The sequence below is a fragment of the Falco naumanni genome, chromosome 6 (genome assembly GCF_017639655.2).
Source record: "Falco naumanni isolate bFalNau1 chromosome 6, bFalNau1.pat, whole genome shotgun sequence".
NCBI lineage: Eukaryota > Metazoa > Chordata > Aves > Falconiformes > Falconidae > Falco > Falco naumanni.
In genome coordinates, this window is record NC_054059.1 from 85,832,177 (window position 1) to 85,848,151 (window position 15,975).

The 15,975-nt window shown below is 37.9% G+C and overlaps 1 protein-coding gene across 3 annotated transcripts in view; it reads left to right on the forward strand.

Moving 5' to 3' along the window:
* The window catches only part of SDCCAG8 (SHH signaling and ciliogenesis regulator SDCCAG8), a 118,994-nt gene that overhangs the window by 53,251 nt on the left and 49,768 nt on the right, over positions 1–15,975 (forward strand). For 2 of the 3 annotated variants that reach the window (XM_040597867.1, XM_040597865.1), the window contains exons 14-15: positions 11,848–11,975; positions 14,099–14,207. In XM_040597867.1, the coding sequence (XP_040453801.1) occupies positions 11,848–11,975; positions 14,099–14,207 (237 nt within the window). The remainder of the gene's footprint in view (positions 1–11,847; positions 11,976–14,098; positions 14,208–15,975) is intronic. The other variant, XM_040597866.1, reaches the window with a different exon arrangement.

The window sequence follows — 15,975 nt, forward strand, 5'->3', positions numbered from 1 at the left end:
GCCTTGTGCCTTCAAAAGTATATTCAAAGTTGTTTACTTTGTGCAGTCATAGTGGTTGTTGGTTTGTTTTGTTGTTTGTGTTTTTTTTTCTTCTGTGCAAGATTGAGCTCTTGGATCTCTTGTCTAGAAAAAAAAAATCAGCAGAGAACCCAAAGGGTCCTCGTCTAAGGGACTTAATCACACTTGACACAGAAGAGCATCAGCCTGTAGGTTGTCATCTCCAGAGAAGGTAGCTGGTGGAGGGAGGGAGGGAGGAAGGAAGGAAGGAAGGAAGAGAAAAAATAAATCACCTGAGCCAGCTTTGGCTGCCTGGCTGCTCTGCTCACCCCTTGCTGAGTGCCCTTGTGGCCGAGGCTTGGTCAGGGGGACAGCGTGAGCCGGGAGATGCCCGTCCTGAGCAAGCAGATGAGCGCAGCCTCGGCTGTCGGCTACTTGACAGGGCTGACCTTCTTCCCCTGGCCGTGCTGGCAGCCTGGCAAGCTGAATAGCGTGCCGCTGCTGGTTGCCCCTGTGTTCCTGGTGGACTGCTTTTTTTCTAGAAATAGGAGCAACTGTTCTTTATTAGCTTCTCCTTCTTGTTCAGTTGCCTTCTATAGGGCTTAAATCGAACGGTGGAATAAAAGTTTCTCTGTAGTTAGGTGGGACACTGCTGCATATTCCTTTTGTTGCAGAGCTCCTCCTCTATGGAGACAGAAGTGCTTTTGTTCACCTGCATGTAGTTTCCTACGGAAGAAGACCGTAGCATCAAAAAAAACAAAAACAAAAAAAAAAAACCAAAAAAAAACCCCCCAAAAAAAACCCTTGCAAATGCAGGGACTAATCCCCATATAAGGGATCTATCAGTATTAAGTTTTTATTCAGCTAAACTTGTGCAGTATTTGTCAATGCAATTTTCATTAGAGTCAAATTCAGACCTAACATAAGTATAACTGCATTTCTGCTAATGAGATTGGATTACCTCCTGGATTTGCTCCCAGAAAGCTTTACTTTAAATTCATTTTTGGTAAAAGGGTAATAAAATGGGTGGTTCGTTATAATTGCTTACAAAACTTAAAATATGTATTTTATATTTTGGTATTGTATTTAGTCTGGGTGAAAGATTTTAATTTTTTTTAAAGGATACCCAAGGTATGCAGTGAAACTGAAAGGTGTTTCTTATTTTAGAAGAGTGAGGTGTCAAGGAGGTTAGTTAATAATTCAGGAGCTTGTGGTTATCAGAATGTATTCCTGAAAAGAAATATGGGCACAGGAATTGCTAAAAATAATGCATCCTGTCGACAACATGAATTTAGTCTCAGCCCTGACAAAGAATCTTTACAATTTGTCTCTACGTGGAAGGCAGTATTTTAACAGAGTTGCATATGTGTGTTTTACAAGGCTTGAAAACAGGAAAAAATATTCAGGATTTTTTTCCCCTTAAATAGTGTTGCATTTGAAACATCAGTAGGTAAGTTTAAAAAAAAATGCTGCAGATGAAATAATTTACAGTGAATGTTGTTGGCCGCTTTAAGGCTTTACTGTAAACTTACTCATTCAGCTGTTCTCATTTTCTCTTTGCATTTTTAGTCAGTATCTTTGTTACATGGTGTTAAAATGTGAGTCAAAAGCTTTCATTTATTATTTCATTTGTAATATTTTTATTAGCCTTTTCCACTTCTCTGCATAGCTCTGCAAGTTTTTCTGAGATTCTGCTAGTCTTTGCAAGAAGGTACAGATATATGTATATGAAGAAAATCACCCTAGCTGTTGGAGTTAACAAACGGTGATAAAAATCTATTCTCTTGCTTCTGTATTATTTCTCCTATACCCCAAACCGATCTTCACAAATACAGGACTGTAAAGAACTTCATCTTCTGCTGGTTAGCAGAAGTGGATTTAAATCCACACCGACAGTTCATTTGACAATGACCTTGAGGGGCTTTGCTTCTTGAAGAAGAAAGCAGAAGCTTGCGGTAAACAAAGTTCACTTCTGACAGATGGATTGAATGACAGAAAGGTTGCGAGTGCCAGAATAGCCCTGGCAGAGGAGGAAATGTTCAGTGGAATCCAACAGGAGAGGAGGTGTGAACAGGTGCAGGGTTGCTGACGGAAGGGGAACCAGATGGAAGGAGCCAGAGCCAGTTTATTTAAAGGAAAAGGCAGAAAACACTGAAAGGCTGTGCGATCAGTGGCTAAAAGTGTGCATGGAAGAAGGTAAAAATTCACAAAGCAAAACTGCACAGTGGGATATCTAGCACTTAACATAATGGTAGTAATTTGTGAGTTTCGTTTTAAAGTTGCTATTGAAATATGTTTCTCCCTTACTCTTGACAGCATAGAGATTTATAACCTGACCAAAAAAAAAAAAAAAAAAAAAAAAAAAAAAAAAAAAAAAGAAAAAAACCCACCAAAACCCTGAACTGTTATACCGCCCGTCCATTATTTCTAATACTAATGTGCAGACAGTTATAATCAGGATAATACAAAAATTATGCCACAATTGGCCAAACCAATAAAGGGCATATAAGGCTGGATGTTTATTTTTTAACTCACCTGTTAATAACTAGCTCCTGTGATATGTGTGTAGATAAACATGTCTTTTATTGGGATGTTTCTGTGATATCTAGAGCAAGTCAGCAACAGTCAAGTATAATGTAATGTTAGCACGGTATTTCTCGTCTCTTTTGCTTTTGGTCACAAGTTTGTCAGTTTGCTGGAATACGTGGTATCTTGCTGTAGGATGGGGTAGAAGTCTAGCTTACCCTAGATCAGGTTCCCTCAGAATGAAATACTGCCTTTCAAATTGTCATCCTGAAGGATGCTTTGTTCTGTCAAATTTTTCTGCTTCTTCCCAAGCTGTTCCTGTGAGGCTTGGTCCTTTGGAGACCAAGAGAACTTTTCCTCACTTCTCAACTTCAGCAATAGTTGGGGAGAGTTAACAACTTCAAAGTATCAAGCCTGTGGTAACTTCACTGCAGGTTGTGTTTCCAAATCTAATGTCTGTGAAAAATGTAGGTGACTGTTCAGCAGTCATTCATAGTGCATCTGTGATCTACTGGATCATTCAGCTGTGCTTGATTTGATCCGGATCAGGTGTGAGCACAGTCACTTTCCTTTTGAATTAGTTAGAGCATGCAATGCAGTGTTTATGCTGACTTTATGCCAGCTGCAGTAGGACAGATGATACCTGATTCAGCATAAAGCTTGCTGGTACAAAGTTAACGTACCAAAAACATTGGGTTTTTGAACAAATTTAAATTGGCAGAGCGAGTTCATAGCAGATCAGGTCTCTGCATCATTTAGCTGCATCATTTTTTGATTCAATGGTAGGAGCCTGACGTTTGGATTTACTGTATTAACAAGCTGAGCCTTGGAATACAGAGTCACAAGTGTTTGAAGTTGCTCTGAGTCGACGCTTCTGCTGAAAAGGCAAATCCCTAGAGTGGTGACATGTGGCTACGTCTGGCCACAAATTGCTGGGCCCTTGCTTGTGTTGACACTGGAAGACAAGCACCTGTATGAGAGAGTTAATCAGATTGAGAAATAATCATTTGTTCTTGCAGAATATGTTGCATGAGTGCCAGTTATAGGAGAATGAAAAGAGGGACCGCACCTTATACTGGCACCTTATATCTTGCCTTAGACTGGCTTAATCCTGTCCTGAAGCTGTGTCTTAAGAGGCTGCTCGTGCCAAACTCAAGAGTCACCCTGGCAAGAAAATTACTCCTTTACTTTAAATACTAGTTTCAATAACTTTGTTTTGTGCATACAGAGTAACTATCTGTAAAAATCTTATATGGAAGGCAAACATTTCAACATTCAGCCATCTCTAAAAGTGGTTTGTGGAACAAAGATCGAAAGAATAGTCCAGAGAAAGGGGTACATTCCTGTGAAGTGCTTAGGGCTATGCACTAAGACTTCACAAAAAACACTTCTCATGTTGCATCTTCCCATGCAACTTCTGTTCTGTACTTGATTTTCTGTTTCTAGAGGGACTCAACCAAATAGTTCACAAGCTGATGGTAATAACCGCTGCAGGATGGGTGTTTGTTTGCAAGGTACATATCTTGCTGGCAAGGCTAACAGATGTGCCAGAAAAATCAGATTTTGGTTCTAAGTCAGTATATTTGACCTAATATGAGACGTTAATTACTGTTAGAGACACTTTTTTCTTCTCTAACAATGAAATACGGGGCAGTTAATCCTAATATTTAGCTGTGATTTGGTGTACAGAGAACTATCCAGATTGAAAAGTAGTTCTAGTCTACATTGAGGAACTATATATATATATCATGAAGACATAACACCAAAAGAAAATCATGTTACAGACTAGGTGTTTGAAAATTCTTTCTATTTTGCTGAATTTAAAGTAAGAAATCAAATCCTTTCATTTTGTTAATAGACTTAATAGGTAGAAGTAGAGATGGAATATACCACCAGGTATGTATATATTTAAGTTAACTGTATTCAGGCTTCTTTATATCATACAAACTTTCACAGGAGCAATGCTCTGTGTCTCTCAGTTCCTATGACCTTGCAACCTTTCATCTTTCTTATGCCCGTCAATGTCTCCAGTTAGTGATAATTTTGAAGTAGTTTTCAAGTACTCAAAAATAGAGTAGGAATCTCTTTCATGCACAGCCATTAATATATAATATCTTCTGATGCCTCTGGTAGGGTGTAAAGGGCCAAGTGGAAGTTTTAAATTTAGTATTTTGTTGTTTCTGTAGACCTCCTAATATTATCCAAAGTGCAAAAAACAAATGATATGATAGTTCCAACACTGTCGCTGCATTGTAAATAGAGAAAGGTGGGAAAAAAATCAGTGGAAAGTCGTATGCACTAATTTGTGTTTCAGGAAAATTGGAATTCTCAGAAAGAATAGAACGTAGTATAACAAGTTGTTGTTATTTGGATTCTGGGAATGGGGATAGAGTTGGGTAATTATTTGCATTGTGGGAAAACAGTTTTAAGTTGATTGTCAATAATTGTAGTTAGTGTCTTGACAAAATTGGAAATGTGCACAGAGCTTAGTCTTCTCTTGTTTTCTCCCCTGAAAACTGTTTCTTGTTTTTTGAGGTGTTTTTGTGAAGTGGTAGTAGCCTGGCAGGGCTGTTTTTTCCAGTCTTTTATCTCAGGTAGGGAAGTAAAAGGTTTTGCTTGGTTAGTTGATTAACATAATATAAGGGGGATATTTCCATTTTAAAATTATTTCTGTACCTTCTTCTAACTTTCCAGATTCATTTTTAAAGAGCTGAATCAATTTGAATGCTTGATTTTTTTTTTTTACCACTTTTAAACCCTTAACCTTTACATAATTTTTCTAATTGCTTGTATTAGTTTCTGCTTCACATAGTTATGAGAAGAAAACTGACATTTCTTTACTTTAGGAACTCTATCTCTCAACTAATGTAACTAGGCAGCTTACACTGTAAAAAGAAAAATTAAGATTACTTTTTTTTTCAAGCCTCACAAATAAGAGCACAAGTATCCTCAACAATGACGCAGTCCTCCAGTTCTACCAATTAAATTAATAATTAGATCTCTGCAAAATTTGACCGTGCAAATGTAGATTTTTACTGAAGCTCACCAAACACAGTGTGCTGGCTGGGGCAGTTTCCAGGAACTTGAGGTTTCTGCTGAGAAGACCTGGCAGCCTGCTGCAGGATCAGCGTCCAGTCAGCTCCCACAAACAGCCATAAAGAGCAACTCAGTGGGTAATTCCCACAATGGGATACAGGAAGGGCAATTTTTCAACTCCTTGGAGAGGTTTAAAGAAATTACCTGATCGTGACGCTTTTAAAAGGTATCTCTACATAATTCTTGCACAAGCATGCACATTAGTGTCTTTTTTTTATTTAGTTAGTTTTTGACATATAAGAACATTTGTTTCATGCTTCTCTTTCTGCCCTGTGAAAGCACCAAGAGCCCTAAAATGTAGCTAGTCCAAACATGCTGTGGTGGATTTACACATGCACTGAAAAAATAAAAACCTTTATTACAAAAAATCAGATGGCAAAGATCTACAGTGTTTTATAAGAGGAAACCAGGAAACACTGTCCAGCTATACCCTCAGACATAGCAATCCTAGGTATTAATAAGGACCTATTAGATGAAATTACATAGGCCTTAAAAAGGACGGTGACCAAAAAAATCAATGCTAAACAAAAGGTTCCAGAAGCCTGGCTTAAAGGAAGGGGAGAAATCTTGTGACCTGAGTCATCTTATTGAGTTGATCCAAACATATGAGCAAGATACATGCTTTAGAGCCCTGTTAATTTAGAAGGTGTGGAAATTAATAATTTTGGATCATAGCTACACTTAAAATGAGCATTTACTTATTTACTGGCAGAATTTGGGGTCTTACTGTGTTGTATTTCCTTACCTAAATGTTTGGAAATACTAAGACTGCAGATAGCAGAAGATAAAACCCTGTGAACACATTCTCCATTATAAATAGCTGAATAGATACTAGCTGAATAGGATAGTGCTTTTAAATTGAAAAGCAGGTCTGAAAGCAATTTTAAGAATTGTATATTAATAGATAAAATTATTTAAGACCATTCCTGGGGAGAATGACATCTTGGTAAATTGTACTTTTCTCATATTTGCAAACCAACCTTTAGGCTTGTCTGCTGACCTGAAAAAAACCAAAACACCCAAGCCCTTATCCTTCTGTGTATGACATAGTTATTAAGATACATATGGAGGACAAAGGAGAGAAATTTGTGAAGTGTTCTGACCCCAGCATGTGATCTTATTCTATATACATTCTTTTATGACCTTTATCATTGTAGAATTTGAATACTTTTTGATAGTAAAGTAAGAGACTGCAAACATTTTTCTCATGTTTCCCCTTAGAGAGTAGGGTAAGTATTCTGACCTCTTATTTCAGTTTGTTTGGGGTTTTTTTTGTTGTTTTTTTTTTTTTACTGTGAATGTTCCTGTGTGTTTGGTGGGGGGTTGGTAGTGGGTGAGGGTTTTTTTTCCTTTTTCCTGTAGCCTGAGAGAAGAGCAAGGATATACTCTTGATTTTCCATTCTTCCCTTGGCGCTTGTAGCTGAAGTAATAATATGAAATAACCTGCAAGAAGGTGGTTCAGAAAGCTGCTTGTAATGGACACTAGACCTATATTGTGGAAAGCTTGCAAAGTAGACTGCATAAAACGTTGCTGAGCCTTTGTATCCAAAGCTATTGGTTAAAATCTTTAGGGTTCCTAATACATGTAGGCTTTCAAGTTCTATTTTCAAAAGTGTTCTAAATGATTGAGTGCCTTTAGGCCAGATTTTGTTGTAGTACTGGGAAGTAAATGCTTGGGTACTTTCTCAAAACTGTTTTTGGTTTGGTATAGAGAAGCTTGTGCTACACATTTATTTTCAAAAATACTGGGAGAGAAAGCCTGTTTCCTCTGGAAGAGCTGAGGGAGCGCTCAGTGGAGTGCTTTGCCTCCTCTGAGGTGTTTTTTTTTTGGTGCTTTGCCTCTTCTGAGGTGATCTGTTGTACGTTAGTTCCCATGCTGGCCCACTCGGCTACAGTTGGCCCAGGAAAGAGGTCTGGGCTTGACCGCTGAGGCATGTAGGAGAAGCATCGGTGTTAGGCTTTCCTGGTCCTCTTGCTACCCAGGTACCAGTGTTGGTGCTGAGTTCCAGAACTGGTCATTACACCAAGAGTCTTGTTAGTTCAGATGCCTGCAATGTTTGGAACACTAAATGCCAGCTACTCCTTAATAATTTAGGAAGTCCAGTTTAAAGTAAGTATATATGAAAGCCTAAAATATTTTATGATTAATTTTTTAATTATCATTAATAATGAATGAAGTGTCAGAAATAAGGTTGTGATAACCTCCTGTATGCCACTGAACTGAGATAACTGCGGAAGTATTTTAATTTGTCCAGTTAAATTCATAGTCCTTACTAATGGATCCATTAGCTTTTTACAAAATGCCACGTGTTGATTTCATGGAAAAATCCAGTAGTGAGCATAGGAAGCATGATTGCTTCACACCATAGTTGCTTTGTCAGAAGACTTACTGGCAGCCTCCAGTCAGATGCCTAATTCTACATTAAAACTCATGCTCTCTTTTTCATTTTGTATTTTTACTGTTATGAAAGCAAAAACGATTCTTGCAGAAATACCTACTATTGAACCATGTTGTGAAATTCAAAATTTTATGAATCTAAGTTATTCTTTTGCAGTCAAAAACCTGACGAGCTATTATTTATGTCAAACATGACTTTCACATCACTAGTCTTTACATTGTTCCTTTTTCTTTACTGCAAAGCCATTTGTCAGAGAACCGTCTTCTATTGAAAATGGATCTGTGATTTTGGATTTGTTTGTTAATGGTGGGAAAGAGTTTTGGTGGTTTGGGTTTTTTTCCTTAAATTTGGTGGCTCAAATTCAGCCAGCATACTTTTATGTTAGCTTTGAGGTCAAAGTTAATTTTCACTTCATTTTCAGCAAGGATTTTTTGTAAGGTTGGCAAGTGATAGCAATTTAGCTCTTCTTCCTTTTCTATAAGCTAGTTTACTCTTGCCTTTGCTTTTGTCAAGAATACTTAGAAAGCATAGCTTTTAGTCACTGCAAACAGATACCCAGTTCATTGAGAGATGTGGACATGTTAAAGATGTTAAGTAGGCTGCTCTTAGCAGCTGTAGCTGAGGCTCAGAACAATCAGTGTTTAGAACTAAAATCACTGCGGAAAACTTGCGCTTCAGAACAGGGCTTAAGGAGAGCTTGAACTTGCCTCCATGTGAATGAGTCTCTGGTTGCTTCTGACTTTATGGCACAAAAATGAAAGTCACCATGAGTTCAGTGCTTCTGCTTTAGTAAAACTGATCAATGTGATGGTCAAATCCAGGCTTGTTTTCAGATAAGCATTTATTTAGTTGTTTAAAATGGATGTATGTGAAGGAGCTACTGGCTGCAATTTTCATCCAGTGTTTGCTTTCTAGTAGAGAACAGGACCTTCAGTGTGACCACTCTGTCCCTTTTTTTTTTTTTTTTTTTTTTTTTTTTTTGATACCTATGCTTTAAAAAGTTATGGTACAACTAATCTTTTCCTTTCATTCCTGATTCAGATCTTACCTGTTTTATCAAAATTAGGCAGGTTTTGCTTTGCTTTACATTGTCTCTGGGCTTTTCTTTAGTCAATGAGATTTTCTGAATTTTTTGTAGGAGGAAACTTCTGATGTTTTCACACTAATGCTGGAGGAATGTAACTATTTCCTTTTCTTCATAATCCATAGGTTTTTTTATTCTTAAATCAAGCTCCCCTTCTGTCACAATTCAGAGTAATTGCAAATAAGCAGCCAGTGTCAAACCTTCTAAAACTCCTGCAGTATTTCCCGGTTATAGCAGGAATGTTACCAATAGTTCTTGAAATCTCTTGGGCTTCTGCATGTTTTATCCATGGGGTTTTTCTATATTTTTTTTCTGTATATGTAAAATGTGTTGGGAAGATTTTCTGTAGGAGGGCAGAGAGATTGAACTTAGAGAGCAGGAAAGGTGTCAACTCAAGGTGTGGGTGAAAGACTTGCCACTTCACTTAGCTTTGGCTCCAGGAATTTTTTTGGTTCCTCAGCAGCTTTAGGCACCTCAGATACTGCTGTTTATGTGATACTGGATGGGTCTCAATCCCAAAATTTTCCAGGTGCTAAGACTGAGACTAGTAAGATACCCTTCTGCATAAGACGTACCTGTGTTTTCCTAGTCTTACAGTTGAGCAGTTATCCACTGTATAAACGGAACTGCTTTTACTCACCCCGTATGCACTTCACCCATAGGGACCTTGCCATGCACCCATGGTTTCTGACTTCCTTCTAGTTTGCTCTGTAGAGTAAGTAGCACAGGTGAGTGGCTTTTTTAGTTGGGTCCCCTTAGGAGTGTTTCTGGCAGCAGTAGATTCTCCATTTATTTTGAACTTGCCCCGTAAGCATGTGTTTGACAGGCGGGACCCTAGTGATGGGGAATGGACCTTTACAGGCTTGCCTTGGTAGCTTGAGCTGTGCAGCTGGATAGGCTACCCCCAGCAGAAGGCTACCCCGCCAGCTGTGTGCCAGATGACAGCACAGCACCCAATTGCGTACAGCCGTCTCACCTGAGACAATATTAAATAAAAGACTGTGCTACAGCCTCTTGCTTTAGCAGAAAGCATCTGGAGGATGCGTTAGGTTCTGTTGTGGGGTTTTTTTCAGCAGTCCAATGCTCATGACAACTGTCTGAAGGTAAAAAGATGTTTGGAAGGGGTTTAACTAGGCTGGTTCCCAGCAAATATGGAAAGATGTTTCACTGTAATGTTTTCCATATTTGGAGCTTACACTTAAGAAGTGATGCAAACATCAATCCTTAGGATAGCCCCAGTGTGGTTATGAAGCAATGCCGAGAATGATGTGATGAAGTGCAGTTCAATGTATGAAATTTCCTTGAAAAATGTGCTTTGTTTCCTAACCCTACAATATTCTTGCTATCTAAATGTATTCTGTGTGTCGAATCGTTCTCAGTCTTACCTCAGAAAAAACTGCCTGTGATTTCAAAGGGAGTTTTGCCTAAGGTAAGGCTTGCAACATCAGGACCAGGAATTAGTGTAATGTGACCCACCATTTGTATTGCTTTGGGGTAAATTTAAGAGAGAAGATTTAACATTGTGTGTGTCATGCTGAGATATTGCAATATCTCGGATGGGTTATTAGGCACCAATCCAAAGGTTAAGTGCAGCAACCACATGAGATGTGGCTTTATCCTTACATGATCTATGCCCGTGTTCTGTTTTGTAGTCCCCTGAAATAAGTATTATCTCTAGAATAAAGCAACATATTTAAAAGACTTTATTGAAACCCATCCCAAGCTATTAAATGTAGTTTCAGTAGAAAAGTGTGTGCATATGTGTAATTTGAAATCTAGAAATCAATCCCTGTATGTGTGACCTCACTGAAATTTTGAATCTGGATCCTAGTGTGCACCAGCTAAATATTCACGACCTTTGGGAAAGTCTAGGTATCAACTTGCAGTTTAGGACCTTTTCTAATTTATATGCATATCCCTTTTTGGGGTTTTATTTTCCACGCTGTTTTTGCTTGGCTTGCATTAAATAAAATGCTTCAATGGAGTGTGGTAGTCTGGCATTTGTTTTGCCTGAGGAGTAGATTGCCCCATCTTGCATATCTGGTCAAGTAAATTGCTCTCTTGCCTGCACACTTCGATAATAGTGCTGGGCTGTAGACCTTTCTGTACAACCCCCCAGTGAGCAGAACCACAAGGGGCCGGGCCTGTGTGGTGCTAACAGTCCTCTTTATTGTAACGGATGCATTCATCTCCTGTTTACATAAATTAATAGTTAAAACTTGTTTGGTTGCTTAAGAAAACTCATTAAGCTCTCAGAGTAGCTGTATTATGAGCACTGTGGCAGTCACTCCCATTGACTTATCTCCTGCTGGTTCACTGGGAACCAGTCCATCTCAGGGTCAGGTCCCTAAGCTTCACTGCAGAATTCAATAAATAGCATTTAAAAGAAAATGCAAATAATCTCTTCAATACAAAGTGGATGCTGGGGAACTTCCTTATGCAAAAGAAGTTGTGTTTGAAATTTTTACAAATATAATCATATTTTTTTCTGAAAGGCTAAGTTTTACTCAGGGAATAGATCATATTTTTAATCCATTTTCTAATAGTCACTGGAGAATGTTTGACATTGTAAGAGAAAGGTCAGTTTGTATAACCTGAAGTGGGAAAGAAAGGTTTAATGTGAAAAGCGTGGCCAGATTTTTTGTTCCTCTTAATTGAATGTTCTGCTTTGCCTTTTTAATTTATCATCTTCGGTATATGCTTTTTATTTTTGCTTTATCTCATGTTTGGTTGTTTTTTTTACAGATTGGAGAAAGAGAGCATTCAGCACAGCATTAGCAATGAAGCAAAGGCCCGAGCCCTTCAGGCCCAGCAAAGAGAGCAGGAGCTGACACAGAAGATGCAGCAAATGGAGGCCCAGCATGAGAAAACTGGTAGGTGGTAGGGAAAGATTAGAGCCTGGGCACTCACTCACAAGCCAGGCCCACGCCTTACTGTGAAATGACATCAGGAACACCTGTAACCTTTGGCTGGCCGAAGGGAGCAGATGCTAACTACACCGGAGATTCCGAATTACATATTAGTTAGCGTTTAAAAGAGAAAATGGAAAGTATTGCCCACTGTCTGTTGATTTCAGAGTGCTGCTCTCACATCTGTTGCACCATCTGGATTATGAGTTTATTTACCTGTGTTCAAGAAACGTAAAGCTGAGAGAGACCACAACAAAGTAGAAAAACAAAGGGCTTGTTTTTGGCTGGATTTTCAGGCACACATGTTATATAAAGAAAATAGCATCAGAAGCTCTGCGGGAAATGCTCTGAGCTTACAGTTAAAGTCTCCTGAATAGCATTGAACAGTTCCCACAGTACACACATTATAGCTACTCTAAAAGCTTAATGAGTTTGCTTCGGCATCCAAACTGGAGAAAAGCTTTAGCCATTAATCGGTTCTTAATTCACTGTCGCAGCTGGATGTAATTCACTGGCTCCAAATTGATATGTTCCTTTATTTAATCTTTGCAGCCTCAAACATTTTTAGCATTACCATGTGTGTCCCCCCCCTCGCCCCACACTCTCAATCTAGAAGAAGGATGTTTAATCCCTTGCATACTTCAGGTTCTCATAATAGGAGACTTCATTGCATTGACTTAGCTGATCAATAACTTCAAACCTTTAATCTGGAAGTAAAATGGGTTTTCCAAACAAACAAAAAAAGCCTTTTGTTATTGTGAACTACTATGCCAACAACATTAATAAAGGTTCATATTATAAACCAAAAAAGGAGTGTTTAGAGAGGAAATCTCTAACCCTTGAGCATGGAAAGGAGGAGGAGCTTCAGCTCTTATGGAACATGGTATATTCATGCATTTAATAAAATGCCATCGTAACCATCAGTCCTACAATACCTTTAGAAAAATTATGTAGCGTGTATTAATTCTAAGCAGTCTCACATAATATCTGAGGTTGCAGGCACATTTAAATCTTCTGTCTGATCTTCTGCCTTTTTTCGCAGTGTTATCACAGTACTAGAGGACCTTTCCGTGTGTGCAGGGAATGCAGACAGCTACGTTATGGCTGCTGTCTACACAGCAGGAAAAGAAAAGAAGCTTTCAGAATAATTTTTCCCTACTCCAGCCAGCACATCTGCATATGACCAGTATAATTTTGCACAAGAGATGTGTAATTTACCCTCCCAGTGTATAAATTGTCCCAGTATACAAAAATTAAACAACACCAAGACTGAGTTTGGTTTTCTATATCTCTAGTAGGATTAGAAAGAGTTGAAAATGATAGTAATTTATTGTGTACATAAAGAAATCCTTGTGTATTATGGCTCTACACACATACAAGAAATGTGGGTAACAGTGATCTCTCTTATTTTAAAAGCAGAAATCCAGAAACATAATTTTGCAATATCTTCCTTTTGAAACAATAAATTTGCTTGGTTTCTAGGTCACAAGTTTTTGTGCAGCCCAGATTGAAGGGTAACTGAAAATTAATTTATAAAATGGTTTCACTGCAGCTCTCACTGGACAATAAGTCTATATCTTACCATTAAAGAGAAAAAAATATGTGAATCATAGTAAATAAAGGACCCAGTAAATAAAAGAACTGCTTTTTTAGGATAGAATTAAATGAGTCTACAGCGTAAGTGTTTGTGTTGCCAGTGTATCCTCTGCACCAGTTGAGCAAGCAAAAGGCTGCTAAGGCATGGCTTGCCAATTTCGTTCCTCCCAGAAATGTCAATGAACTTCCAGCTAAAAAGCAAAACCACCAGATTAAATATGTAGTCTTTATGGTGATTCTTCTCATAAAGACCCGATTCAGTGACAACATCGCTATAATGCTTTAGGTTAGCTTGTTCTGACATTGAGCCTTTATTTGGTGAACAATGATATCATAATTCCATGTCCAAGTAGCTGAAGTTTGATAAACATACCGAAACCAGAAGGATCTAGAGGAAAGAAATTAATAATAAATAAAATTGTTTCTAAATTATATATAAATTTTTATAATTGTAAAATAAATTTCGAGTTTTATAATTTTATAATTTCTAGTAAATGAACAGGATTCATTGCTGACCTCCCAGAACAAATTCATAGCAAAATTAAAAGAAGAATGTTGTATGTTGGCAAGGAAGTTGGAACAAATGTCAGAAAAATACAGGTTAGTATATGTTTCTCATCCTGTCCCTTTTATTACTAGGACATGCTTCTTTCTTTTTATTTGTATTTTAATATTTATTATTATTAATCTTGTCCTGGGCATGACACAACATCCCAATATAATATATGCCACTTAAGGAAAAGGAATGGATTTTTATCCAGGGTAATTCTAATTTTCAGCTTTTCACATTATGTTTCTGTCTATTACTTCAAATTTCTTAGACAATTCCAAAGTAAAAATTGCATACTGTTTTCTTCCTGATGTTCATATTCTTAATATGAAGAGTGGGAAATTGTTAACAGAGATACCATTCAAGTCTATCTGAACTTATAAGAAAAATACTAAATATTTGAAGTTCTCAAAACTGTAGTCTGTTGGTTTAATTATTTACTTAAAGCTCCATTCACAATAGTACACACTGAATAATTATCTCTGACATAATTGTTGTCAAATTTGCTTGTTATTTAAGCTGATTCTGCTGCCGCTTGTGTGGTGATCCAGTTAAAATCAATAGCAGGTCTAAATACAAAGCCATTAAAACCTCAGGATTAGAATAAAACCTGGAAGCTATAACTGGTTTAAATAAATACAAAAGTATAAAGGTATCCATTTAAAAGTTCTATAGGACAGGACTATCCTGGAAAAAAGAAGATTATGAATGTTGTAGGTCTGTAGCAGTAAATCATTTGATTTTCCATTTTTAAGTGTTGAAACTTTCTGCAGGGTTCATATTCAATATAATAAACAGGACTTAACCGGTAAGTTGGCATTCTGCAACTTCTGATTTTGTGCAAAGTGAATTTGGTAGTTAAGGCTAGAATTCATCTCACATGGCTTACGTGAAGTAAAGAAAACACTCAGGAAAGATAAAATTGGTTTTCAAGATATAATTCTTCTGCTGGGCGGATTTAATCATCCTGCTGAGGTAACATAACAGGGGCAACACTCACTCGGGGAGAGAGCTCATTTATCCCAGTATCCTGTTTCTGGGAATGGTCAAAGGGGAATGATATAAGTAGATGACAGACATACATATATAAAGAAATAGATGATGCTTCCCACAGGTACTGCCTCCACTGCCCATCCTACTTTCCACTGAATATAAAGTGTTGACTAGCTGTTAAGTGGCTGAAGTTGGGGGATGAATCCCATCCAGAGTGTTTGGGGAAAAAATGAGAAACTTGAGGAAATGTAATCCATCTTCCCTTGCAAGTGTTGAGACGGGTACTTGAGGGAGAAACAAACAGCATTTTTCTCCCGAAAAATCAGGACCTCTCTGCTAAAGTAATACAAAATCTAAATAGATTCAAATCGTATTATTATTCCAGCAATAAAAATGCACACAGACTTTGTTGCTAGAGCTCACAGTCACAGACTAGTAACTGTAAAAGGATGAAGGAAAGACAGAAAACATACTGTGAAAACACATTATTCTCTGAAAATAAATACCAGAGATTGCCAAGTGTTTTTCCACCTAGCAGCATTAACTGACTATGTCAAGAACCTGAAAAAAGGAAAAGAAGCCCTCTTGGATCTCCAGAAAGTGGTATATTTTGTGCAAGAAACAGTATGGAAGAATGTATGAAAGCGGTTCTCATTCTCAGAAGTGGCCCTAAAATAGCTTGAGCTTGCCGCCTTTGGAGTGGGAGCTGCTGCAGTGAATGGAGAAATCGGTAGGGACAAAGAAAAGCATGTGGAAATGAGAACAGAAAGGTGGAACTGGAGATGGTGGAAAATGGGAAATGAAAAGATGGCTTCTAAAAAGTAT